The sequence below is a fragment of the Pyrus communis genome, chromosome 9 (genome assembly GCF_963583255.1).
Source record: "Pyrus communis chromosome 9, drPyrComm1.1, whole genome shotgun sequence".
In the NCBI taxonomy this organism is placed as follows: Eukaryota; Viridiplantae; Streptophyta; class Magnoliopsida; order Rosales; family Rosaceae; genus Pyrus; species Pyrus communis.
The window spans coordinates 26017295-26043534 of NC_084811.1; the positions used below are offsets into that span (position 1 = coordinate 26017295).

Below are 26240 nucleotides of genomic sequence, written 5' to 3' on the forward strand. Positions count from 1 at the left end.
GGTAATAAGTATTGTGTCTACGGCAGACGCTGAATAGCTAGGTGCAGAGCAAATAGTGGTGGTGCTTAACCATTCAAATGAATCGGGTCTAATATCATTGTGAGCTTCCCGACAAATCTTGGAAAATAAAGACGTGATAGTGAAGGGTTGGTTTCTACAACGTAGGTTACTAGGCCAATGTGGCTATCTATTTATTTTTTATCTCCAAATTTTTGCATGATTTAATATAATTCTTCAAATTATTTCCCTTTTAAGCGTTTTTATTCTTTATAGGGTAGTGTTATTTATACATCCATTTTTATTTCTCATGCGCCCATTTTTACTTCTCACACATCTCTCTCAACTTTTGACCGTCGAATCGAATAAATTGAAGAAGATCAATGGTAAAAAATTAACAAAGATATGTGAGAAGTAAAAATAAATATAAGAATAACACTTTCCTCTTTTTATTTTGGCAGTTTCTCTTGTTATTATGGATTGTTTAAGTCAATTCTTTGCTTAGTATTTGTTAATGGCCTATTTTTTTTTTTTTTTTTTTTAATGATTCAATTTGCTAAAACTCGATAAAGGGCAGTTGAATTCCTCGCAGCCTTGCATATCTCAATCGAACGACGACGCCTGGAACCGCACAGATTGGTACTATGTATTGTGTCTATAGTAGACGCTGAGTAGCCAAGTGCAGAGCTAATAATGGCGGTGCTTAAGTATTCCAATGAATTGGGTCCAAGATCATTGTGAGCGTCCCAACAAATATTATAAAAGAAATACATGAAATAAACGCTTTGGTTGCTAGAAACGACAGCAGTGTAAGTTACGAGACCAATACGGCCGTTTCTTTTTTATCTCCAAATATTTGCATGATTTAATGTAACTCATTACGTTATTTCCCTTCAAAGCGTTCTTATTCTTTAGTATGATAATAACACCGTAAAAATTGTGTTGCTAATCCAATGTATAATGAGTGGATAAAATATCAATATCTCGTGAACTTAGAGTATAATATAAATAAATAAGTACATGTTACATTGTGACTCATGTGAGAGTGGTGAACCCTTGCCACCCTGCATAAGCTCAATCTAGCGAAGGACACCCTGGAATCGCACAACCTGTACCATGTATTGCGTACAAGGTAAACGTTGATCAACCATTGCAAATCAAGTAGTGGTTTGACCTGCCTCAACTTGATTGCGGGGACGATTGTGACTAAAAAAAATATATCATGTCGATGGCCACTTGCAACTTTCACGTCAAAATATTTGCACAATCTAATGCAATTCTTTTTATATTTATTATATATATTTTTTTATATACTAATCAATGCTAAAGTGAGGGAGGGAGGAGCGTTTAAACTCGAAGATTTAGTGAATTGAAGAAGAATATCCTAATTATTAGTGTAATCCACCACTCATTACATTTATTGTATTTAAGCATTCTTATTCTCCGTCGTGATAGTAATATTGTGTGATTGGTGTTGCTAATTTAAATGTTATAATATAAATACTTGACAAGCTCACGAATTTTTTTTTCTAAGTGGCACGAATAATTTACGAGAATGAGAGTTTGGTGAAACATTAAAGTTGATCGTGGCCATGGTTTGCCACCAGTAGTATCATTTTTAAAAGAGAAAAGAAAAGAAATATATACCAATAACATGTCGGTACGTTTTACTGGTGATAATATCGATCGCACATTAATTATCATCCTTAAATAGTTTTTTATTTAATTATTTTTATTTTCAAGAATAGACGTTCACTGAATCCTGATAATTCCATTTATATTTGAAATCAGCATTTTAGGATTAATCATCGTTTATGATCCCATGCACAACAGCGTAGTTAACAATCACAACTCTTTGTTATAAGTTGAAAGTAGTTAGGAGTTTTTCTCATTTTACTTTAAAATAATTTAAATTAAGAGTAAATATTTAAACTTGAATACATAGAAGACACACATAAATACGCTTAAACAATTTGGCTACACCTAAGCGATCATTCGTTTATGAGAAATTATTGTATAATTATTAGAAAATAAAATAACTAACCGAAGGAAAATGAAATTCTCTATACAATTAACAAATTATCCGAAATATTTTGTTTTAGTGCATAACGTAATGTGATATTACCAATTAACTTATGTTATAAAAATATAAAAAATAATGTGATACTGAATTAAATGTAACAAATCTAAAATTTGATTCTTTCTAATGTAACGATTTTCTTTCAAGGTTTTTAAAATATAGACATAATATTATTATAAAAAATAAAATTAATAAATATTTACTAGATCAAATAAATAAACCACGACATATGCGTGCCCGAGCCTTACACATCTCAATCGAGTAAATCCACAGCAGACCACAGCTCGCCACGTAACTCGTCTCACTTTAAAATCACAAAAGGAAAGAAAGATGAGAAATTTGGGAGGGAAACCAAAAAGGAAAATGGCGCTAAGGCGGCAAATGAGCGTTTCTCTTCCCCCCACCCCTTCGTATCCCCTACCCCTTCGCGTCTGCGACTGAAGAGGGAGAGGGAGAAAGCTCTTCAGTCTTCAAATCCACGATCCATCTCTTCGCGGTTCGCAAGCAGATACAAATCTGAAGGTATGCTTCGATTCGATACTGTCATAGTCGATTTCCTTTCTCTGCAATCACATTCGATTTCATATGTTCTGCATCTTAATCAGCGTTAAAGAGAGAGAGAGAGAGAGAGAGAGAGAGAGAGCTATTCAGTCTTCGAATCTACGATCCACCTCTCGCGGCTCGCAAGTAGATTCAAATCCAAAAGGTACTCTTAGATTCGATTTATCGTAGTTAATTTTCTTTCTCTGTAATTGCATTCGATTTCATTTTTCTTTCTCTGCATCTTTAGCGATTTGAAACTTGCTTGCTCATGTTCGATTGTATTGATTTCGAAGATATCACCGTTGATCGCTCTGTTGAAGATTTGGAACTTGAGCCCGGTAGTAATGCGTAGCCTGTTTGTCTGAATGATCTCGAGAGAAAAAAAATCATAGATCTGAAGCTTTTAAAACTCGAGGAAATTTCAATCTAGGAGTAATTTTTAAACATCAGAAGTTTAGGAAATGTTTCATAGATCTGAAACTTCTCGAATTGAAAATTTGATGCATTTTTTAAGCTAGGAGAAATTTCAAAGTATCAGGTATTGTCCAGTGGTGGGGAAATAGAGAAGAACAAGGTTGGCAGGGATTTGAATGAGGTTTTTGACGTAAGAAGATGAAAATGGAGTGGAAGGAGAATTGAGGGGATGAGTTTGTTAGAAGAAGAAAACTGTTTGAATGAAGAAGGGGGAAGTAAGAAGGCAAAATTAGGATTAAATTTTGAGGAGTTAGTAGTGTTCAGAGAAAAAAATCATTTGGAGACAAAAGGCTAAAGAAAGAGGTTTTGGGAGGAATGTGAGTATTAGTAAACTCTTGCCCAAATTGCTTAGGTTTTGGCTTGTGTAGAACTCTCGCTGAGTACCGGAGCTTTCTGTGAGGATGCCGAGAATTGTGTTACCGGAAAGTTAAGAAATCGTGCAAGAGCTTATAAGGAGTTGAATCTCTCCAATGTTAATTGGTTTATGATTGGAACCTCAACTTCGTACACTTTCATCATTAGGAAATGTCATTTTGATTACACCTGGTTTCTATAGAAGCTGCTGAAAGCTCTAGTCCTTTTCTCCCATCCATTTTGTGGTTTGGAAGGCTAAAGCTTCTCCCACGGTTTGGGTTTCGCGTTCTTTCATGAAATATTGCTCTCGTTGGATAGATATTTGTGATTTCCTTGAGAGAACAGGACCCAATTTTTTTCTTTCTTGCCATTGGTGTATGATACGTAGGAGCGAAGCTGAAAGTGCACATCACCTTTATTCTTTATTTTCCCGTACTGTAGTATTTGCTGAGAAGCATTGGTGGCGGGACAAAGGTTGAAAGTCCTATTGAGATGTGGAGTATTGGTCACGTTTTGGGTACTGTGATTAGAAAGAAATAGAAGGATTTTTGCTGGTTATGAGGGGGAGGGGTTGGACGTTCTGTTAGATAAACTCAGATTTAGGTCTTCTGTCCCTACAGAGTTAAAAGAGTTTCCAATTTTTTTATATTTATTTTGATTTGGGGGGCTGGATTATGTTGTTTGAACAGTTTAGTCATGTTTGCTACTTCGCTGGATTTGGTATTTTAGTGGACATATTATCCTCCGTTTTTTAGTATGTTTAGTGTGTTCCGAGTGTCAATTTTAGCGAAACTTTGTTGCTCACAAAGAATAAAAGCTATTGGAATACTTTGCACCAGCTTGAACTATCTTTAATCTATCTTTGGCTACTAAGCTCACAACCTTGAACTAAATTTGCTCAAGAAACTAGCTAGTGTATAAAGCCGCATGGTATCGTTTGGTTATGCTGGCCGTTCTTACACAAATGGCTAAATGCCCTCTGAGTCAATTGAGCAAACAACTAAACTAGAACTCGACTCTTTACTACACAAGCCAATTTACAACTTTTGAATGCTTTGCCACTCAATGCGGGGTATGTGCGGCTCTATAGACTTGATTTGAAACTTCTGGGTGGCTCAATGTGGGCTATGTGCTGCTCTATAGACTTGCTTTGAGACTTCTGGATGGCTATTCCTCTCTCTTATCTTTTGTTCTGACCAACTTGCTGGCTGGGAAGTGCAGTCGTGCCATTAATGGACGCGGTGCCCGCGTCTTTTGGTCAAATCCCCTCACGCAGACAAATCCTGCAAAAACACCAGCACTTTTGAACAAACAGAGATTGCTATGAAATTGCGTAGAGGCAGTTAGTGCCACAAGGTTAAGTCAAATAGAAAAGTGAAATGGAGCAGATTTTGCTATTAGTTTAGCCATAAGATGCTTTACGTTCCAGTTCGTTGTAAACATAGTCTTTGTATCCGTAGATCCCTTTCTTGGGCAAGTTCAGCATTTGTCATTTTAAGTTAGGAAAGTGTAATCTACTAAGAAGCAATTAGTTGTACGCAAGGTACAAAATAATCCTGTTCATGCTTGTCTTAGTACATTCTTGGTGCGAACCAACAGAACGCTAATGAAGTGTCTTAGGTAGTTGTCAGGAGGAAGATATTACAATATCCTTAGCTCCTTGGGTAAAGATGTTAGAATAACAACATTCCAAGGGAAGTAGATCTTATTCCCTTTCTTACAAGTATAAGGTTTTCAATGGGTGTTGGAATGTTGAAGGGAAGTAGCCCTAATGTTTCTTTCCTACAAGTATAAGGTTTTGAATGGGTGTATAATTCAACAACAATACCCTAATGGCCACTTTGTGCATACATATAACCATTTGAAGACTGCTAGGATCACATAGAATGCGTAAATGACATTTTCTCATACCTCTCCAGAAGCAGTGCTGAATTTCTGGTGTCGATAACCCTGGCCAGAAGAAGAAGAGTATTTTGAGTTTTATTTTTAGACACATTTAAAAACAGATCAAAGCATAATATTTCACAATCTATGCCTTTAAATATTGTTGGTATCGAGGTTCCGAAGTACACGGTTCTCCTGTATAGCTTCCACAACCAAGCCCTTGGAACATCAATTGGGTTAATGCTCGAATCATGGTCAGCAAATACCTACATTGGACAGTATTTGTTATCAATATCACCTGAACGTGAAACAGATGCCTTAAGGATGTGAAAGACCTTGAGCTGAATGAAACTGTATCTCACCTCATTAACTTGAAAGTAGGTTCCGTTAAGTGGAAAGCTCCCTCTCATTGCTGTTCGGCATGGTATCTGTTCATGATCAGAACGAGTAACCACTCATCATTGTTGTCTTTACTTCTATTGGTGTGACAAGCATTTAGTTTGCTTTATCAGTTATTCATGGTTTTCATACTAGTGTCGTTTAGCATATTCTTACCAAGAGAGTCCCTCGGACTGTTTGTGAATTTGCTTCCCGTGCACAGTTGCATGAGAAACATTCCATATCGTCACACAATTTGCCAAGTTCTTGAGAACTACACCTTTTCTCTGGTGGTTGAATGGAATTTGGCGTTTCACCTGGTATGAACATCAAGGCATTTAGTGGAATTGCCCGGTAAACATATAGAAAAAGAGTCTATGTATTAACTGTGGGCAGTACCCCACCCAAGAAGCATAGAGATGCTCTATGCATGTTTCTAGTGTTGATCTTAAACCAGTTTTTATTCGTGGTTCAAATGATAATAGTAGTCACTGTGACATTGGGGACTGTTGAGTTTCATAAGGTTATGCTATCCACTTTGGAAGATTGTTCTAGACTAAACTCTCAAAAAAGGGTTGAGAACTTGGGGGTGAAAGAGGAAAATTGGATAACCAGATTTAAGAATTATTTTGGTAGTTGGTTTTTATTGTTGTCTGCATACCTGGAGTCCAAATAGCCAGAAGGTAATTGCATGGATCGTCAGGTTCTCGCTTATCCATATGCAACTGTATTAAGCAAAGACATATTAAATTCGGGATAGGTACTTATTGGACTCATAAAAACCCAAAGAAGGGGTTGTTAACCATTGTTATTAGATAGATACATAGACATTACTGACCATTTCTAGAAGAGGGTGCGTATCAGGAAGTTCATAGCTGCATTGTGAAGAACAAGAATCAGTAGCATATATGATGTTTGGCTTTATGTGATTATATATATGAAAATCATCATTATGTTGAAAGTTGTAGGGCTTTTGTTCCAAATGTTTTCCTTCATTTCGGAAGATGATATGTTTTTTGGATGCACAATCAATATAATTTTTGACAGCACGATGCATGATTTGTATTGGGTACCTTACCTGGCCATGTTTTTATCTTTCATCTTCCATTGCTTACTTAAACATCCATTTTATCCTAGTGATACCAAATTCTTGCATGCTAGATATTTCTTGAATTACTGGAGAGATGAAAGCTCCTACTTACACTTGGTGCTCAGTTCGCAGTCGGCTCACATTCTTAAGCTTGGGAGTTGGTAATGATGCAGCTTCTGGTGTTAGAGAGACTAAGGCTTTTGACATTTCACCTTCTTGAAGCTCCATGTTTTTTTCCATATAATTTTGCAAAGTCTGAGTGAACTCTTCAATGTTAAGTTTAATAGTCGGAATTTCGTCAGGACCATCACAGAAGTCCTCAATGTCTTCTGATATCTGTGTACACACTGGCTCTGGTGATGCTGGTTCTTCAATAATAGGTTCACAATTACCAACTGCGGATTTTGCTTCAGATATCTGGCTTGCTTCCAATTGCTGGCATGTTGTAGGTTCACAATGACCAAATGTAGATTTTACTTCTGATTTCTGGCTTGCTTCCAATTGCTGGTATGTTCCCTGAGGGAGGGGCAAGGGCATTATATTGTTGACACCAGCAGGGTTTGGATGGGTAGTTCTGTCTTCAGTTGCACTCACTATGCTTTGCTCCTCTGGTCCCGGCAGGGCAAGCCTTGCACTGCATCCAACATTCTTTGTAAGTAACTTAACAGATAATCTTACAGTAAAGTACGTTCTATGAATTGTTATTGGCAGATTTGCAGTAGGATATCTGATGTTCCTTGTTCACAATTTTGATTACATTATAATATGATTCATGAAACCTTCCATGTTGTTCCAACTACGGGCATGCTTAAGATTTTTTCCTTATGTTGATAAATCGATAATACAACTGTTACTATGCCTTAAGTGAGTCACAATGAATTTTTTATTTATACAGTTGCTTATGCCTATATCTTTTACTTATCAGGCTTAACATCCAAAAGGGATCTAATTGGTGGTGGACAAACGAATGTTATTTATTGGAACTATAATGGAGATTGTGGCTTTTAGATGCAAAGGATGGAACAATTGATTTGCAAACCTCGCAAATGCACTCGCAAAATGCCTACAATCTGTTCTCAGCGGGCATGCATTACAATTCGGCTTGCTTTTCGTGCAGAAGACCTGTGTCAAAGGATGATATTTTATTCGTTCTTAGTCTGAATGTGAAGACAAATTACTTCACATAAATAATAAGATGACATACCTTTCCAAATGTTATCATTTGGTAATGCAGCTCGTACCTGTTCACAAATATTGAAATGTTTTTGTCCAATTAGTATCCAGTTTCATGGAAGAGCTACTCTTCCAAAATCATGCTTATAAATACAATATAGTGTACTAATGTGAAGATTTTATCTGATTTTGTGTTTACAATGTTCTTTGGTCAAGCTTGCACAGTCGTGGCCACAAATACTTTTGTATGGATTCCAGCACTGGGTACCTATAAAGGACAGAAAGATCAGCTCCAATGCCGATTGGATATGCTTTGCAAAAGTAACATGGAGGCTCATAAAACTCACAGTTCAAGAAGATGCAACTGCAATGACTCAGGCAGGGGCTGAAGGGGTACCCATCCAAGCCGTACAGCTATACGTCCAACATTTGTGTCCACCTTCAAAGATACAACTATATATATTGAGATGTGTTGCATCTATTCTGGTCAGTCATATTTTTAATATATACTCACTGGAAAAGCAAGATGGTGCAGTGTCAAAAGCCGCACACATTCCACGCTTTTCAACCCCAATCCGCGAAAGCTCAGCAGATACTCTCTGTGACATATCACATAGTTATGGAATGCAAACTACGTAAGCATATTCATATTCAGTACATCATATTCGTATACAGTAGAACACAGCCGTAGCATTTTGATATGACATGCGAGGCAAGCGATTGGTTTCTGGGAATTTAATTTTTATAATTAGAAACGGGGTGGATAGTTCAGCAAGCTTACTTTGCTTGGTCAGGTGGAACGTCCCTCAACCATTCAAGATCAACACTACCGTGCTCTCTGACCAGTCGGTTAAGGAAATCCTGCACAAATTTCTCAATCAACATTAGCTGATCTAAAAAGGTTTTCTGTGTCTAGCTTGCACACTGACAAATTTGAGAATTATATTTAATGTTATTTTTACCTTGATTCGTTCTGCAAGCATATTATTCATTCCCCGCTCTTTGATGGTTTGGGCAATCTCATTAACATCTGCACATCTTACGGCTTCCCAGTCCAAGGAATCCATTGTATTTTCTGTCTTTTCTCTTTTCTTTCCATTTAATTCTGCTTGTTTCCTTAATTTGTCCCAATCTTGCTGATCGTTTTCCTCTTTTCCAGCTTTTCTGTTTTTTGTTTTGGAGGTAGCAGCATTTGTACTACTGAACTCCTTGCTAACTGAATTACTCTGCTCATTTGAACCCAACTCTGCTGCCTTCTGCATAACATCTGTGGTCCCTCCAGAAATGTTCAAGCAACTTTGCTGTATCTTATTGTTTTGCTTCTGGGAATGTATGTCAACATTATTTGAGCTCCCAGCCAACCCGAGTTGAGACTGGGCCATATTATTGCCTACCTGAATGTTATTGCATGAATTTCCAGAACATCTTGGTGCTTCTTGAACATTCGCTGTTAGCTTATTATGTATTGTATCTTGACTGGGAGATTCTGCTGTTAGTGCACTTCTTTCACTCGGACTATCTTCACATTTATTTTTGGATGCATAAGAAGACTGGGTTACTTCTCCGTACAAATCAAAGTACTCAACTCGCCGTACTTCTGGGCTGGGGGTTAGATTCAAACAACAGTTACTGGAAGGCTCAAGGGATGCTTCTCTGTTTATCTCACATCTTTGGTCATTATGCTGCACACATGCAGGTTGGTAACCTCCACACTTTGATACGTCATGAGAGGACATACGGGTGCTCCTGAGACTGTAATGCAGCATACTTGATTCGGCCCTCTGTAAAAGCTCCACAAACGAAGTGGAGTGATCTAAACTGCTGTTTTCACATCTATTAGGTGGATTCTCTGTTTCCGAGTTGCTCTCGCATGATCCTGTCTTTTCCACAGTTTGTGAAGTTGAAGAATCCTCAGAATTTTGAGATGAAACTCCATTGTACGTTCTCATATCCTCCCGCAGGTACAATTCTGTTCTTGTGATCTTGGTGGTTGACCTGTTCATTAATGAGTTAGGATACATTCGCGGACCAGGTTCAGATGGATGTGAAAGCTTGCATTGTGCTTCATTTGTTGAGATAACACCCTCAGTAGTGCTTCCAGAGTTATCGTGTCCGTTGACAACTTTTTCTTCACTATGCTCAGCGTCATGGAACGTTAGGGAACTCCAGTCACAACCTGGCTGGTTTGAATTCTCACTAATGCATACTTCTGGTTCATCTACTACCAAACTCGCAACTTCTTCATCGCATGATATTTCGTTGCTCCTTGACTTCAGGGGAAAATGTGCAGCCATTGACATGAACGCAGAGCTGTAAGGAGGTACATATTAGAGAATTTCTCACTTGTAATTTATCTAATGTCAAATTCTCTAGGTGTTTATAGAAACGGTACTTTACCTAGACAGGTGGTCTGAGACATTTTGAGTAAGGAAAACTCCAACCACTGAGTCCACAACTGATCCCTTCCACGGAGAGAAGCGTCTATCTCCTGTTAAAGTAATATTATACTGTTAGAATATGAAGTTATAACTTATATCTAAAATTGAAGAATAGCGTTGTATTTGTATGTAAATGCATAAGGGTTCCCAAGGTGCTTGAGACTAGCATGATGGTCAGTACATGAACGTACAGAATGCATATTCTTTTTCCTCGAGTAGCTTGCAGTATGTAGAACTGTATTGCATGACATAAGATTTGAAATGACTTGTTTAATATGAATTCCCCTGAAAATGGAAGAATTTGTACCTTGCACAAGATGCATTCGTGAAATAAAATTGTCTGCACGTCCACGGAACACTTTACGCTCTTGTTCCCACCATTTTTCTTTCTCTTCATCTGTGCCATTAATACCTTCACTGTTTATATTTTCCAGCAGAAGCTTCCATACTCTATCAGTCTCTTGATCAAGGTCAACTTTAGGTCGCGCTTTACGTTTCTTAATTGGATCAAAAGAACCATCAAATGGTACAACAGTGCCATCTCTTCTATAAAGAACCAGTGCGTTGTGCTCTTGATCTTTTGCCTTGTAAGAAGAGATGACATTATACCCGTGATAGGCAAATCTGCTGCTATTTTCTCTATTAATGTCCAAACATTTGAAGTGCTCAGTAATAGCAGAAAGCAGTTGTTTGAATGGTACTCGTGGAGGAACACCTGCGATTGATGATCAAGTAAAATTACCAAAGATGATTGGCGGAGTTGGAAACAACCTGCACACGAAAACTGACATACCTGATGCTTTGGCAAAATATGGCTGGTTCTTATATATTACAAGACCTCGTTGTGAACTGGAAAGTGGATTTCTCTTTGTCCTCTTCCTTTTTGCGAGTGTTGCACCCACATCTGTGACTAGGGCGTTAATGCATGTCTGAGATCTGTCGAATTGATTCACCCTTTGACCATTGCCATCAGTGGGTGGTTGATTGGCGAGACAGGTTCTGTGCAGAATGTGCTCTGGTGTTCTGGTTAGTGAAGCCAAGTTGCGAACCCTTGTAGGGCAACTAGATCTTCTCTTTGTTGACCTCTCTGTCTGATACAAGGGCAGGAAACTGTGAACACCTTGCGGTCTATCCTGAGGGTTATTTCCTACTTCTTCAAGTGCAGTTGAAACATTACCAGCATTTACTTGAGGACCAGGAGTCAAGCAGCCAGCTGCCGATGGTCTCCATATGTTTTCTGCCATATTCACATGATACGAGGTGCTTGGTATGGTAGAATTTTGCACCTTATCAGTCCTCTTCTTCTTGTGTATGTATGGAAAATGCACCCATGACATCACATTGTAGTATGCCGGCAAATTATTATAGTTTGCCCCGTATAAATTTCCGGTCCTAGGATCTTCTTGCTCAACAGCACTCGAATAATTTCTCTTTGATCTTTTTGCTTGTTCTTCTATTGTCAGAACTGTAGTTGTGCTGTGGGTGGAATCATTTGCACTTCGTTGGGATGATCTAGTGTCCCGATCCAACATGGTTTGTGCAGTGTATCCACTACCAGTGCTCATTTGTCCTACTTCTTCTGCAGCCTCCTTTTGGGATTCAACATATGTAGTAGAACCTCTGGTTTGTTGTGGTCTGCCTGGAGGTTGTTGGTCTGGCAATGACAAGTAATGTTTCAGCATTCGGCTTGTAGAACGGATGAGATCTTGGGCTATGCCTGCTTGGGTGTTATCTGCCACCAATTCAACTTCATTTCTGTGTGGTGCGGTTGAATTTGTTTGAACTCCATTGGTGCCAACATTCATCTCCTGTGATTGTGAACCCACATGTAAAGACTTGCTTGAGGAACTTCCATCTCTTGGTTCTTCTGCGTCAAAATTTAAAGCCTTTCTGCAAGATCTCTTCGTAGGCTGCAGATTATTTGAATCAATATGCTCTGTAGATTCCTGCGGTGGAGCAGTTGTGCTTTTGTCGAGTGTACTCTTGCGCACATACTTTCTTTTGGGTTTTGGATTTTCCATAGAACCAGAAGGCTGTGTGTTTCTTTTTGGCTTGCCTTCTATAATCACCTTCGGCCTGTGCTTTCTCCTTCTTTGTTTCGGTTGTGGTGTCTTGTTCAAGTCGATACTGATGTTCACCTCCTTGTCAGGGCTGCAATGTTCCTGGAGCTGCGTGGAGAAAGTAGCTTGTGAGGAATCCACAGCAGATTTTTCTATATCTTTATTGTTTTCCAGATCAATGATATTAATTGTCGCAGAATTAGCATCCCATTGCTCTTCTATCTCCTGGCCTTGTCCATCGTCAGCATTGGAGCTCGGAATTCGATACATTTGTTCACTGTCTACTCTCATGGACTTATCCGGTGTTATAGGTGCAAATTGGCCATTTGTAGTCGGAGGTGGAATATTCAGATCATAAGGATGGTTGTCAGGGAATGAAAATTCATCTGCATAGAAGAAATATTGGTTCATCTACTGATCAAAGAGGTAACAAAAACAAACTACAAACTTTGTTGTTGATTTGTAGAGTTGCACTTAAAATTAACATAAGTCGACATCTTGTAAAAAAACTAGTAGTAATCAAGGAGAATTTGCTCCCCACGATAAAATTCTTACCGAATATCAGAAATTCATACAACACATCAATACACAACTCAATTATTGCAGTCAGAATTTATGACAAATGAGGTGTGTGAGAACCGTCTCATTACTTGTTCTATCATGCATAGTGCAAGTATTTAGCAGTTATTACTATCATCTAGATATCGTATTCCTGATCACTCTACCCCTTATGTAGCCTGCTATCAGTATTTTCATTTCGAATGTTTTTACTTGTTCTGACAACTATCGCATTCATGCTGTTTGTAGACACTTCCCCAAACTATCCACACTAGGGCGGCTCTCCAGCCCTTAAATTCGGTGACTGCCGAGTTTACTTCTTGTGCGGTAACTATATTCTTCACTTCTCAATAGACTGATGAATTTGTTTAAAATGCTTTGCTTGTGGTGTAAGATAGTAAAAATTAGAGTTCATAGCAAAAATCAAGTATAAAGCTATATATGGGACTCAACTTGCAACCAGGCGAGTACCCTTTGCGTATGCATATTCTCTCCTCACGTGAGAGAAAAAAAGTAGTATTCATGTAAGTCTCTCTCCATTTATTGGTCACTAAACAACTCCATGAAAAGTTATGGTCGACTTCAATGTGTTTTTATCTCTCATCACGTGACAAGACAAAAGGAGAGAGATAGACGTCCTATAGGCTGCGGCGAGTGGTGCCGCATACAGAAGTTTGTATGCAAGAATTTCTCCTAATAAAAATAATAACACGTGCGTCCAGCCGTCGACCGTCTTTTAATGATTAGAAGGCCAGACGCACGTGGGTCCAAGCGCATAGATCCACGTGGATCTGTGGGTCCAGATACACGTGGGTCCGCACATGCGCTGGCATTTTTGTGATTTAGTAAATGTGATACAAATAACTAAAAACTCAATTGGTTGCACTTACGCTGAGTATCTCCCAGCACAGTACTACCGCTCCCATCATTTGCAGAGGCCACCGCAAGGATCATGAGCTCTTTGCAAGGGACATCTCTCCACTGTGCCACGCGGCGGAAATAAGCGTCCGTTGAAGTTTCAACGCCGCTGCCGGCTCCAACTCCATCTCCATGGTAAACAAATCCGCTCGCTTCCGCCGGATCCGGATCCAAGTCTATAACTAATCTATTCTCCTGAATTTCTTCTACCCCCAATGGTCTCGAGGACGTCGAAATTTCCGGCCGAAATTTGGTCTCCGGTCTGGTGAGAATAGGCCTGTAAGGAGTTGGTGGCATCCAACAGCAAGAACTTTGATCTCCTCCCTGTTCACCCATTCCGATCCCTCTGCCTTCAGAGGGATCCACCCACCTGTTAAGTTCTTAGATTTCTCCTCACTCACTCAATTCAGTTCCTCCAAGGCGGATTTTCGATTTCGATTTCTCGAAATCAAGAATTCTTCATCCTTCTCTTCCCCATTTTATTGAATCACCTGCCACAGAGAAACAAAACCGCAAAATTTGAGAATTTCCAGCTGAAAAAAGCCCAGCTTTGAGCTAAGAACACAACAAAACATGAGAGTTTACCCAGCTCACTATAAACATTACACCCAGCATCATCTGGTTGATAAAATTCAGATCTCTCAATCACCGAAAATTTTCAGTTTAATTAAATAAGATGGGGAAAACAGAAATCTCCACGGATAATGCCACTTTATTCTCAGCTGTTTGGTAGAATTTATTGCACAGAGAGATAAAAATATTGGCAAAATCCGAGAGGATTTATAGAGCCACCCAAAATTTGAGTGACTGCCCAGATCTCGTTCAACCCTCAGAAAGAATCAAAAATGGTGAAAAGTTAATCAGGAAGGGAGTGAAAGAAATCTGAACAGAAAAGAAAGAAGCCAAACAACACAAAGTCCCATAGAGCTGTTAGATATAACTGATGACTCCCTTTCCCGGTAAGCGATTTGATATTATATAGAAAACTAATTAACAAAGACTTTATAATGTACTCACACAGCCATGCATTCATGGCATGCACGACTAAGTATCATACTCACTCAAAATATGTATTGTTTTTATTTTTTAGGTGAGTTAAATTTGAGACATTTTCCGATTGAATAAAGACAAAAACACTATTTTATAAAAACATGTATCATTTTTGTTATTCAAATGAATCGAACTTGAACTTGAAAGACTTTTTGTATATTAATTGTTTTTTTTAATACAAGCGATAGTAAAACATGAGATTGAACGTAAGACCGCGAGTGTAGTTATAAATGCTTTATATTACTTGAGTTGCAAGTCCTCTGCTTTACGCGTAACAGTTTAGGGTAGGAAATGGAAAATGTAATTCGTACACATGGGGGTAGTGTAATTGCTGGATACTTTCAGGGGTAAATATGTGAATTTGTTTTAGCCCAACGACCACGGCGTGTAAAGCTCAAGCCCTGACCGATAGAGGTTTTACTGGGCGAGGTTGGCACGTGCAGGCGTGGCCAAAGTCAATAACGGGTCCGGCTTAGCATGAATACGGCGTCGTTCGGTTAGAAATTGGGCGATTATTACGATGCTAATAGGTGGTGTACTTTTGGTTTATTTTTCGCCCCTAAGCGTCACGGCAAATCCCAGCTAACGGAGCCATCGGTTACGGCGTTAGTGGTCCCCTCATTGGATGAGGAAATGGGGCACAATTTTCTAGGTGGAAGTTTTAGGTGTTGATTGAAATTGGCGCGCATGTGGCATTGATTCATGATGGTCATTTCATGGTGGGTCATTTTGTGGTGATATATAATCTTGATTAGTGCTAATTATTCTGCTTAATATTGACGATAATTCATGATTTATCAAGGATTAGTTAACCTACTATACTATTGGGCTACCCTATTTTGAATTTGCATGCTCATGCATTTTTTGTAAGTAGTTGTGTCAGAGTTTGTTTCCGTAACGATTTGCCGTACAGGTCGTAGCGAAATTTAATGTCGATCGAAACTTAAATGGGTCCTACATGATCATAGATTTTAACAACTTTTTACCAGACAAAAGTCAAACATATGTATTGTTTTCATTTCACCTGTCTCATGATTGGAAGACCGTTCTGCTCTTTTTTTATTATAAACAAATTAAATAATCATATGCGTCTTTTATTCAAAAATTTAATATATTCTTTCGTGCGAACGCGCGCCGCCCTTTCTTAGAGACTAACTTTATTTAGTATGTGTGCTTTTTCACTCACACAAATGAAAAGTCAAATGCTTTCAACCACATTAACAATCAACATATTATTGGGATCTTCAAACCTAACACATCTTCATAAGCACCATCACATCACATACAAGCACACATACACATACATATATATCAGGTGGTTTGTGTTTATAAAATTTTTGAATCAAGTCACACAATAATTAACTCATAATAATTAAGTATTGAACTTATTATTATTATTATTTTAACAAACAATATTATCTATACTAAGGAATGAAAAGTGGACTAAGTTTCATAATGGATTACAGTAACATGATTCAAATCAATATTTGACTAGATTCAAATCTAAAACTTTTTATTTACTAGTAAAGAATACGTATATGAGCTAAATTTTAAACTTACTGTTAGTGACATGTATCAATTTGTTTTAGAAACTACTTTTAAGTGGTAATTAACTGGAATAAAAATTTTTGGATTTGGCAATTATATTAAAAATAACAAAAGATTTTTGGTTGGTTTTTTATTTAATTGGAAAAGAATTTCTTTTACTTCTTTTTGTTTGGATGAGGAAGGGATAGGGTTTGGTAGCTAAGATCCAAAAACCCTTAATTTTATCGAAACCGATATTTAATGGTGATGAGGTGTGTGAACATAATTTTGGTGGTTTGCTCTTCGCCAGCAGATCTCATGCCCGCTTCTCGCTCTACTTTCTCACTCCTTGATTTGCTTGACCGTACACGCAAATGTGTCGGTCACCGCTCGTGACTCACGGCTCGAAAGCTATTTCAAAGAATCTTATCTCCCTCTTTTCGCGTTTGCTTCTGACGTTTTCTGTTGCAAAACGCTTGCGACACTCACCCATGGCACCACCTTCTGTTCCTGCTACATGCCTCATTTCGTGACACCTGTCGAAGGGCGGCCAGGTCAGTTCACTTCATTTTTCTGACTCAAGCGATTAGAGGGAATGGAGAAATCGAACTCCAGATTGGTCTAATAATGGATTAGTCGTAACCAATTCAGCTACAGACGGTCAGGATTTTAAGATATCGATATAGGTGAGAATATCGGTGGATATATTAATATTATATTGATATTGTTTTTTTTTTTTAATGAAACTGATGAAAGTTTAAAATGAAATTTTATGGAATGTCATATGCTGCTACGAAATATAAGAGTTTTTATGATATTTAACTGATATGTTGAAAATATCAACGAAATTTATCGACTTTAGATGAAATTTAAGAATTTCTCTGATATGGAGTGAAATTTAAACTTTATCCATTTTTCATATGTTTATGTGATTTGTTCGATACTTTCACAAAAATATCAACCATATTGAAGAAATTTTAAACATCGCAAACAATTTGCGCTTATGTGTATTTTCCCAGTGTCATTTACGTTTTTCGCACTGAGTTTGGTTATATTAATTCTTGGTAGTTGACAACTTTAATTTGTAGTGCAATGCCCACGTACTAAAATGACGAGGATAAATATGGAACTGAAACTTAGGGTTAGGGTTAGGGTTTGGTGTTTCTTTATTTTTTTCATTGAGGGGCAAGTGTCATCCATGCCGGCCGAACAAAACAGCAGAAGTGGCATGCATTGGTTGCTTTAGTGCTTTGTGTTTGTAAGGTTTTCGGGGGAAGCAAACAAAAATGAAGAGGCCCCCAAGAAAACGATCCAAACACTCATGGCCAAAAGAGAAAATAAAATCTGCAACTTGGTTGGAGGATTCCCCTACTTTATACTGGGGTTAGTGCTTAAATATCTGGTGTTTGTGTGGGGTTAGACAATTTAAGTGTGTGCACCATTTCATTGGTTTGGAATTCTTTTTGATTCGTGGCTCAAGATTTTAGACTGCGGTCGTTCTGACATGACGGTTACAATGATTGTTTGTAAATACTCTTAACATAAATTACTAAACTAATTGTCGTCAGCTTCATTAAAAATATGTATCGCCAACACTCGTCTTTACATAAAACAAAATTGTTCGTAGTTTATTGATTACGTCACTAATTGTGTTGGAACTTTTATCGTCAATGCAGATTTGACATTGATGTCCATGCAAGTAGGACAACTTTAAATAAAAACAAAACTATTTGTATCATATTTACTAATGTCGTAAATTGTTTTTTTTTTACAAAGTAAGATTCATGGTTTGTATTCCCTTCTCCTTTTTCTCTTTTGTAAAACTTCAACTTCTAGATGTTTAATGTTATGTAAACACAATCCAATCCTTTTTTTTTTTTCTCCATTATAACAAGAAGTAGTTTGAGCAACTTTGTTGGAATTTTCGTCCCTTATTTTTTACTTGAAACTATTTTGAACAAAAGTTCAAATGGTGTTGCACAAAAAGATTGTTACTTCATAAACGTGTACCATTTTATTGGTTAGAAATCCTTCTTTTTGTTTGGTGGCACTAGATTAAGATCACAATAGTTTTAACATGACGATTACAATAATTGTTTGAATGTACACCATCAACACGAATCATTAACACAATCGTTGTTAGCAAAATTTAAATATGTATCGTCAACACTCGTCTTTATATAAGACAAAACTGTTTCTGCTTTACTGATTACGTTGCTCATTATGATTGTAAGGTTATTGGGCGAAGCAAACAAAAATGAAGAGGCCCCAAGAAAGAGAAAATAAAATCTGCAACTTGGTTGGAGCCTTGGAGGATTCCCCTACTTTTTACTAGGGTTAGTGCTTAAATTTCTAGTATTGGTGTGGGGTTATACAACATAAATGTTTGTACTGTTTCATTGGTTTGGAGTTCTTCTTTTTGTTTGGTGGCTCAAGATTTAGACTGCGGTCGTTTTAACATGGATTACAATGATCGTTTGAATATGCATCGTCAACATAAATCATTAAAATAATCATTGTCAGCTTGATTGAAAATATGTATCGTCAACATTCGCCTTTATATGAAATAAAATTGTTCATGTCACTCATTGTGTTGGAACTTTTGTCAGTACGAAGATATTAGAGATTTGTCGTCAATGCAGGATTTGACATTGGATCCATGCAAGTAGGACGTCTTTAAATAAAAATAAAACTATTTGTATCATATTTACTAATGTCGTATTGCACAATGTATTTTTTCACAAAAGTAAGATTCATGTTTCATGTTTTATATTCCCCTCTTCTTTTCCTCTCTTTTGTAAAACTTCAAATTCTAGTTATTTAATTTTATGTAAAAATCCAATCCTCTTTTTTTTTTCTTTTTCTTCTCAATCATAACAAGAAATAGTTTGAGTAACTCTGTTAGAATTTCATCCCTTATTTTTTTTTTACGTAAAACCATTTTGAATAGAAGTTCAAATGGTGTTACACAAAAAGATCAACACTTAATAAATGTGTGTACATTTCATTGGTTTGGAATCCTTCTTTTTGGCATTAGATTTAGACCGCTGCCGTTCTGACATGACAGTTACAATGATTGTTTGAATATACATTGTCAACACAAATCTTAAAAATAATCATAATCAACGCGATTTAAAATATGTATAGTCAACACTCATCTTTATGTAAAACAAAATTTTCCGTACTTTACTAATTACGTCACTCGTTATGTCAAAATTTTTGTCGTCAATGAGAACACATTAGATACATATGTGGCAGCATAAAATATTATTGTTTGTTTATAGTACACGTACTTATAATTAGACACATCTTATAATAATGATATTATTTTCTTTTTTATTTAAATTTATACTTTATAACTGTTTTTCTGTCAATATTAAAATGTTTGTGAAACCATACATGCTCATCCAAATATTTGGGACTAATTAGGGTACAAGTTGAATTGAAAAATCATATCCCGATTTCAAAAGTTCTAAAATCTAAACATTATGGGAAAATTGGCTGGAAATCTAGATGTACCCAGAGGAAACTTTCGATCCAATTTTTTCTTTGCCAATTAATTCAATCTAAAAGTCATGATATATTCTAATTTTTTATGTTTATTTACTACACTTTTTTATATTATAATGATGTTTTGTATTTTTATTATGTTCAATTTTAGTTTTGTATATGTTTTGTTTCTTAACTTTAAATCTAGGGAGATTATATTCACACACCGTAAATTATTTCACCCTTTTAATTTTTTAATATATTTCTATCAAGTGTTAATGGTGTGTAGAAAATATTAAAAAATTAAAAGAGCATGGAAGAAGTCATTTGGGATGTGAACTCTAAATCTAAACATTCTGGAAAAAAAATTCGCTGGAAATTTAAACGTATATAAAGTTATAAGTATTTTTGGCTGTCAAATGATGATTTGAGTGTAAAAGTTTCGAGGCATGCACCTTCATGTAAATTCACACATGCTATGGGTAGGTATAGTGCACTGAAAAAAAATGTGGAGATATTTAATCTGTTATCTAATATATAGATTCCGACAAAAGTAAATCCATTAGTTGGCCTTCAGTTGGGAGGATACTTAGAGAAAATTTATTGAGGAATGTTAAGATGATTTTGTTAAAGTGAACTTCTTATGAATTTTTTGTCACTTCGTTAATTTTTGTGTCATATTGTTATTGTATTAAAAGTATGAGCTGATAAAGAATTTACAACGAGTTCTACTTTTGTTAGAGACTCTTTTATATTTCTCATCTTTTCATTGGAATTAAGAATACTCCTTTTCTACTAAAAGGGCAAATTAGTACGCTAATTTTATTGAAATTATGTTTAGGTGCTTTAATTTGATGTGACGTGATTTAAGGTTTTTGAATAAACAATGATTGTAAATATGGTTGTTCTGAGTTCAGATGTTTGTCCTTTTTTTTTATCTTTTTTTTTTTTATCTATTATATTATTAAGGAAATGAAAATGTTTGGAAGACCAAGTTACTGTGTCAACACTCAAAGTATCGGAGATGGTTAAGCTTTCTACCAATCAACATTAATATCATTCCCAGCTTAATTATAATGTAGTTATTAATTAGTATTACAGTTTGATAGTATTTTTATTTTGTTTGTAAGTAAAAAATCTTACATTTGACTCATATGACAACGAGTGTTTGAAGTTTTTCTTTACTTTGTCCTAAAGCAAATTGTTGATCCCATTGAAATGGCCCATCATGCAGCTTTTTTTTTATCTAAAGCAAATTCTTAAACAAATGGGGAACTTATTTAAGACTTTCATGGCTTAGCTTTTGTAGGATAATATTTAGGTATTCATTAGTGAGTGCCTTATATACTTATTTTCTAATTTGATTTAATAAAGTAACATAACGTGTTTTCTACTTTTTAAAGAAAAAAATAAATAAATAATAACATGTTCATTATTTTTTTTAAACACTATAACATGTATTAAAATATCATTAGACAAAATAAGAAAGTAAGTAGTCACTAATGAGTACCCAAGGATTATCTACTTTTGTATGCATTATACATTGGGCTTCGTACTTTTATGTGTTTATGAAATGTTCCAATGCATGAGTGCGATTTTTTAAAAATGAGACTCTTTATAGATTTTTTAACATTTTATAGTTTAATGTTAATTTTTTTACTAATGTTATAAAATATTGTATGAAAAATTTTAGATGACAGATAATTCATGAAATTCCTACATTTTAGAATCTTCTTAACATTTTCATGATGGTTATTCACCTCGTGTTGCGACACTCAACTACGAATTTGCCTTTGAAATGAGTAGGAGAATATTCCAACGATACCTTGACTTTAGTAGTATTCATCCACTCATTTCAATGCCATCGTTGACCGCCGCAAGACGAGGTGAATTAAGTGGTGCGTCCCTCCCACTCTCCATCTCGATTTGCGTTTCTTTTCATGTTTCTCCTCTCTCTCTCTCTCTCTTCCTATCTCGATTTCTGCACATATTTATTAGGTCATCAGTTCACCTGGCTTTGGGTTGGTGAGATATTGTGGACAAGGGTCTTCTCCGGATTCTTTTTTTGGAATTTGATGATCAATCAATTGTGTCTATTATCGTATATTATATGGTCAGTTTTCATTATATGTTATTTATATTTAATTTTAAATTAAAATTTTAAATAATTTCAAGTCCTACGATGTACGATGAACAGACACAATTAATTGATCATTCGGATTCTCACAAAGAGGATCCAGAGAGGATTCTATTCCAGATATTGTTAACACATCCACCGTCCATTTACAAATAAATTAGGGTGAAAAATAGTGAATGCAAACTCGAGGAAAACAAAGATAAAAGAAGTTTGTGAATGGTGAAGGAACTACCTGCTTCTCTCTTGTTTTATTTGAGAGATTTTTTAATATGCCAGTAACATAACTTGTATATCAAGTGTAATAATATAATTAGTTAATAATTTAAAAAAAAAATTTCAACCAATTATATTATGACATTGGTATACGAAATCGTATTTTCGGCACACTGAAAAATTTCTTGCTTTATTGCTTACAAGAATATGCGTTGGCAAATAACAAGAACCATACGCAACGCAAAGTTTGACAAGTACCCCTGCCTACCCATGATTCATCACCATTGCCTTTGGCTTAGCTGCCCTCTCCCTTTCTCTCTCCTTTTCCTTTTTAAGTTTTAAGAGAGATTTCGCTCCACTGTTCATTGAGCGGGATCGATATAGTATCTCTGCATTGCATGTATAATGACCATATGTTGCCTTATATCGTAGAGCCAAAGAGGAACATAAAGGAAAATACGATGATGCTATGACATCCCGCTCCAAGAACACTAGAGCGAAATCTCTGCTAAAAATAACCTATATATATATATATATATATATATATATGATCTGTCTCACTCACAAAAAGAATTAGATTCGTGGCACATCAATATATAGCCAGGCAAATTCGAGAAGTCCACATGCACGTACACTTGTCAGTGAAGAACTTTTTTAATTACCAGCTTCAAAACCAAAACAAATTGGATTGATTTGGGTACTAATTTTGTATTGAATATTAGATTAGGGTACTAATCTGCATCGAATTTGATGATCAAACCTTCAAAATACAAATTGGAAAGAGCACTGTATAAAAAGAAGATGCTTTAAACGTCCGTCTTTCTAAAAGTGAGTGTTTTGTTTTGTTTACTTGCTTCTGCAAACTGCATCATCATCTGCATGTGATGTGCGTGGAATCGGTGGAAAGCCTTTATGGAATTGCAGATGATGAATCATGCATTCTGAATGTGATGATATGAATGCCTTCTTGCTTTTGTGTCAAAGACATTGGTAACCCTAAACCCTAATCATGCATGGTTTGTCGTTGTAATTGTCGAAAGAGAAACACAAATCGTCTTTTCAATGTACAGAAATAGGAGAAATTCTTGCATTCGATTGTTTGTACATATAGTAACACATTGGAGGTGTGCCCAAATTGAGGACTACAAGTAGGGGCCCATCTGTTCTGAGGTTGATGAGTATTTTAACGGTTAACGATCGGCCGTAAGAATTTCTCCTTTTAATAAAAGATTCTTGAATACGAAAGACATAATGTGGGAGTGGCAACCTAAAAAATAGGTGGAGTGGGACCTACCCACATAAAAAGATTTTTTGGCTTCCTATGTTACAGGAATGGAGTTTGTATAGTATGGACCGGCTCATTATAAGGATTTGTGAATTTTGAGGTAAGGAATCAACAACTATGGATCATGATTCATAGGCATGGTCAATAAGTGCCCATATATCACCATCATCACCATCACAAACACAAATATCGCCTCTCACCACCACAAATAGCACATATCTACATTTAAATGGACCTCCACAAAACTAAATAGGTGCCCATTGACCATCCATAAGTTTATTGATCTATGCTATAATTATTAATTCATTCTACAATTTTCGTACAAGATATTGTAATAGTGTAGCTTGGTGAATTGTTGTCATGTAAGGCTCGTTTGAAAGTGATTTTGAAAGAATCATAATTACTTCTGAAGAGAAGCACCTTCATGTGCTTTTATATAAAATCGCTTAAACTGTTTTTTTGAATGATTTTATAACACACCTCCCATGTTATTTTTCTTGAAGAAATTACAGCACTTCCGAACGAGACCGTAATTATGTGCACTCGGTTGCTAATTAACATGTTACAAAATGTGGGTTGATTAGAGAAGAGATGCCCAGACTTTTTATCTACAATTTCCAAGTTTTCCAAAAAACTAATGAACAACAACTGTAAGCAACTCTCTCTCTCTCTCTCTCTCTCTCTCTCTCTCTCTCTCTCTCTCTCTCTCCCTCCCCTCTTTGCGTAGGTTGGAAGGAAAGGATAATTAGGCATCGACCGAGTCTTTGCCTTGCTTTATTGAAGGGGACCACTTCTTGAATGAAATGCCTTCATCATCACGGGTTGTTTAATGTTTGAGTAATACTGGAAAAATTAAATTTGCAAACTAAATGATGTGTCATTGATAGAAATGAGTGTTTATCAATATTAAAGTAATAAACCAATCATCAATTTTCATGTTCTTTAATTTTTAAAATTTAGTCTATAAATTGAATCTTCCTAGCATTACCCTGAACGTTTAGTCCTACCTCATCATCCCCCTCTTGCTGCTAATTTACATGCAAGCCCTTTCACCTCTGTAATGCACAATGTTAGCCAAAAGAGGTTGAGAGAAAGAAGCATCCCTCCCTCTCCCTTCTTTTATTTGGAGGATGTTCCGTTGTTTGCAGACAAATCACGGTTTGATATATATGCAGTTTTATATTATTTTTAATTTAATAAGTTTATGTGAATTTAATTCTCATGTATAAAAATTAAGTCGTCTAAGTTTGATTTCTATAACATTATGTTTGTAGTTATGAGATCAATAGGTGTACAAGTCATATTCTATAAGAATCAAATTCACGAGAATCATATATTATATAGGGGTGTGCTATCCACACACCCCTTTTTACTTATCTCACATCTCTTGTTAATTTCTGTCATTTGATCTTCTTCAATTCATCCAATCCGAAGACCGAAAATTAAAAATGTGTGAGAGAAGTAAAATGGGGTGTGTGAATATCACATCCCTATTATATAAAACAATTGACCTCGCCGTTACTAGATTTAAAATTTCTGACTTTCTGAGTGAATTCGATGTCAATTTATAAAAATCAAATCCAACATATATGGCCCAACATGAAAGGCTAACAAACCGTTGTTTACAGTTAAGAAAGAATGACTCATTACATATAAAAAGTCGAACGTTGTTGTATTTTATTTGTTGTTGAGTGATGAGGATCAAGGAATAGATGTTAAAGGTGGAGATAAGGGAAACCAAAGGACGACAAAAGGGGAACACCCACCACCACCATCACCATAGATTTTTCAGTATACTAGAGACACGATTTGATACATTAAGTGACATAATACAAATAATTATATAAAAATTTTAACTATTTACATTATGATACTTAGTATACTGACCGTTTTTTCGACACTTGAAAAATCTATCCACCACCACGCATCACCGCTCTTTAGTTATTCTCTGGCTGTGTGCGTTTGACTGTATGTGCAAAACAAAGCTTTCTCAACTACCAAGCAACCCTACATCCATTACAAAATGCCATCTCACAAGCTTTTAGTTTATGACTTTTAGGTGAGCATAATTTGGTTAGTAGCGCACTTTTCCACTAGGGTATATAATATTATATCATTACTTCCCAAACGTAAAAAATAAGCATGTCTCAATTATGCATGGACTAAACATAGGGGTGTGTGAATACATTCCTTGATAATTTCTATCCGTTGATCTTCTTTAATTCATTCGATCCGACGATCAAAAATTAAAAGTGTGTGAGAAGTAAAATAGAATGTATGGATATCATACCCCCTAAACATAACAACCATGCAGACATAAGTTAAGTCAGTTTGCCATAATAATACATCCTCTTACGCTCAAATTTGAATTATTTATGAAAATTATAAAAAAAATTCTATTCGCGCACCTATTTTTACCTTCTACAGACTCTTGTTAATTTTTTTTTCTCGTTGACCTTCTTCAATTCACCCAATCCGACAACCTAAAATTGATAGGAGCGGTTAAGAAGTAAAAATGAGCATGTTGATAGCACCATCCAAATTATAATAATTTTGATTATCGATTTGCCAAAAAATAACACATAAAAACTA

The 26240-nt window shown here is 36.1% G+C and overlaps 1 protein-coding gene across 1 annotated transcript; it reads right to left on the reverse strand.

Moving 5' to 3' along the window:
* Positions 1–4256: 4256 nt before the first annotated feature.
* LOC137746154 (DNA glycosylase/AP lyase ROS1-like) lies at positions 4257–14911 on the reverse strand. Its single transcript, XM_068486235.1, has 20 exons — positions 14542–14911; positions 13920–14438; positions 11205–12857; positions 10719–11126; positions 10371–10461; positions 8936–10283; positions 8755–8834; positions 8488–8572; positions 8321–8412; positions 8173–8241; positions 8005–8041; positions 7840–7922; positions 6913–7434; positions 6549–6585; positions 6372–6435; positions 5888–6027; positions 5695–5760; positions 5484–5598; positions 5360–5398; positions 4257–4731 (listed from the first exon to the last, which is right to left on the reverse strand). The coding sequence occupies exons 2-20, from the start codon at positions 14281–14283 to the stop codon at positions 4616–4618; spliced, it is 5409 nt and encodes a 1802-aa protein (XP_068342336.1). The 5' UTR covers positions 14284–14438; positions 14542–14911; the 3' UTR covers positions 4257–4615.
* Positions 14912–26240: the final 11329 nt, after the last annotated feature.

Bases quoted from the DNA above. Each gene is read 5' to 3' on its own strand.
- LOC137746154 (XM_068486235.1), bottom strand. From the start codon at position 14,283: ATGGGTGAACAGGGAGGAGATCAAAGTTCTTGCTGTTGGATGCCACCA. The intron at 7,923-8,004 runs GTATGTCATCTT...CCTTTGACACAG, and splicing joins AAATGATAACATTTGGAAAG to GTCTTCTGCACGAAAAGCAA. The intron at 5,761-5,887 runs GTAAGAATATGC...GATCATGAACAG, and splicing joins CAGTCCGAGGGACTCTCTTG to ATACCATGCCGAACAGCAAT.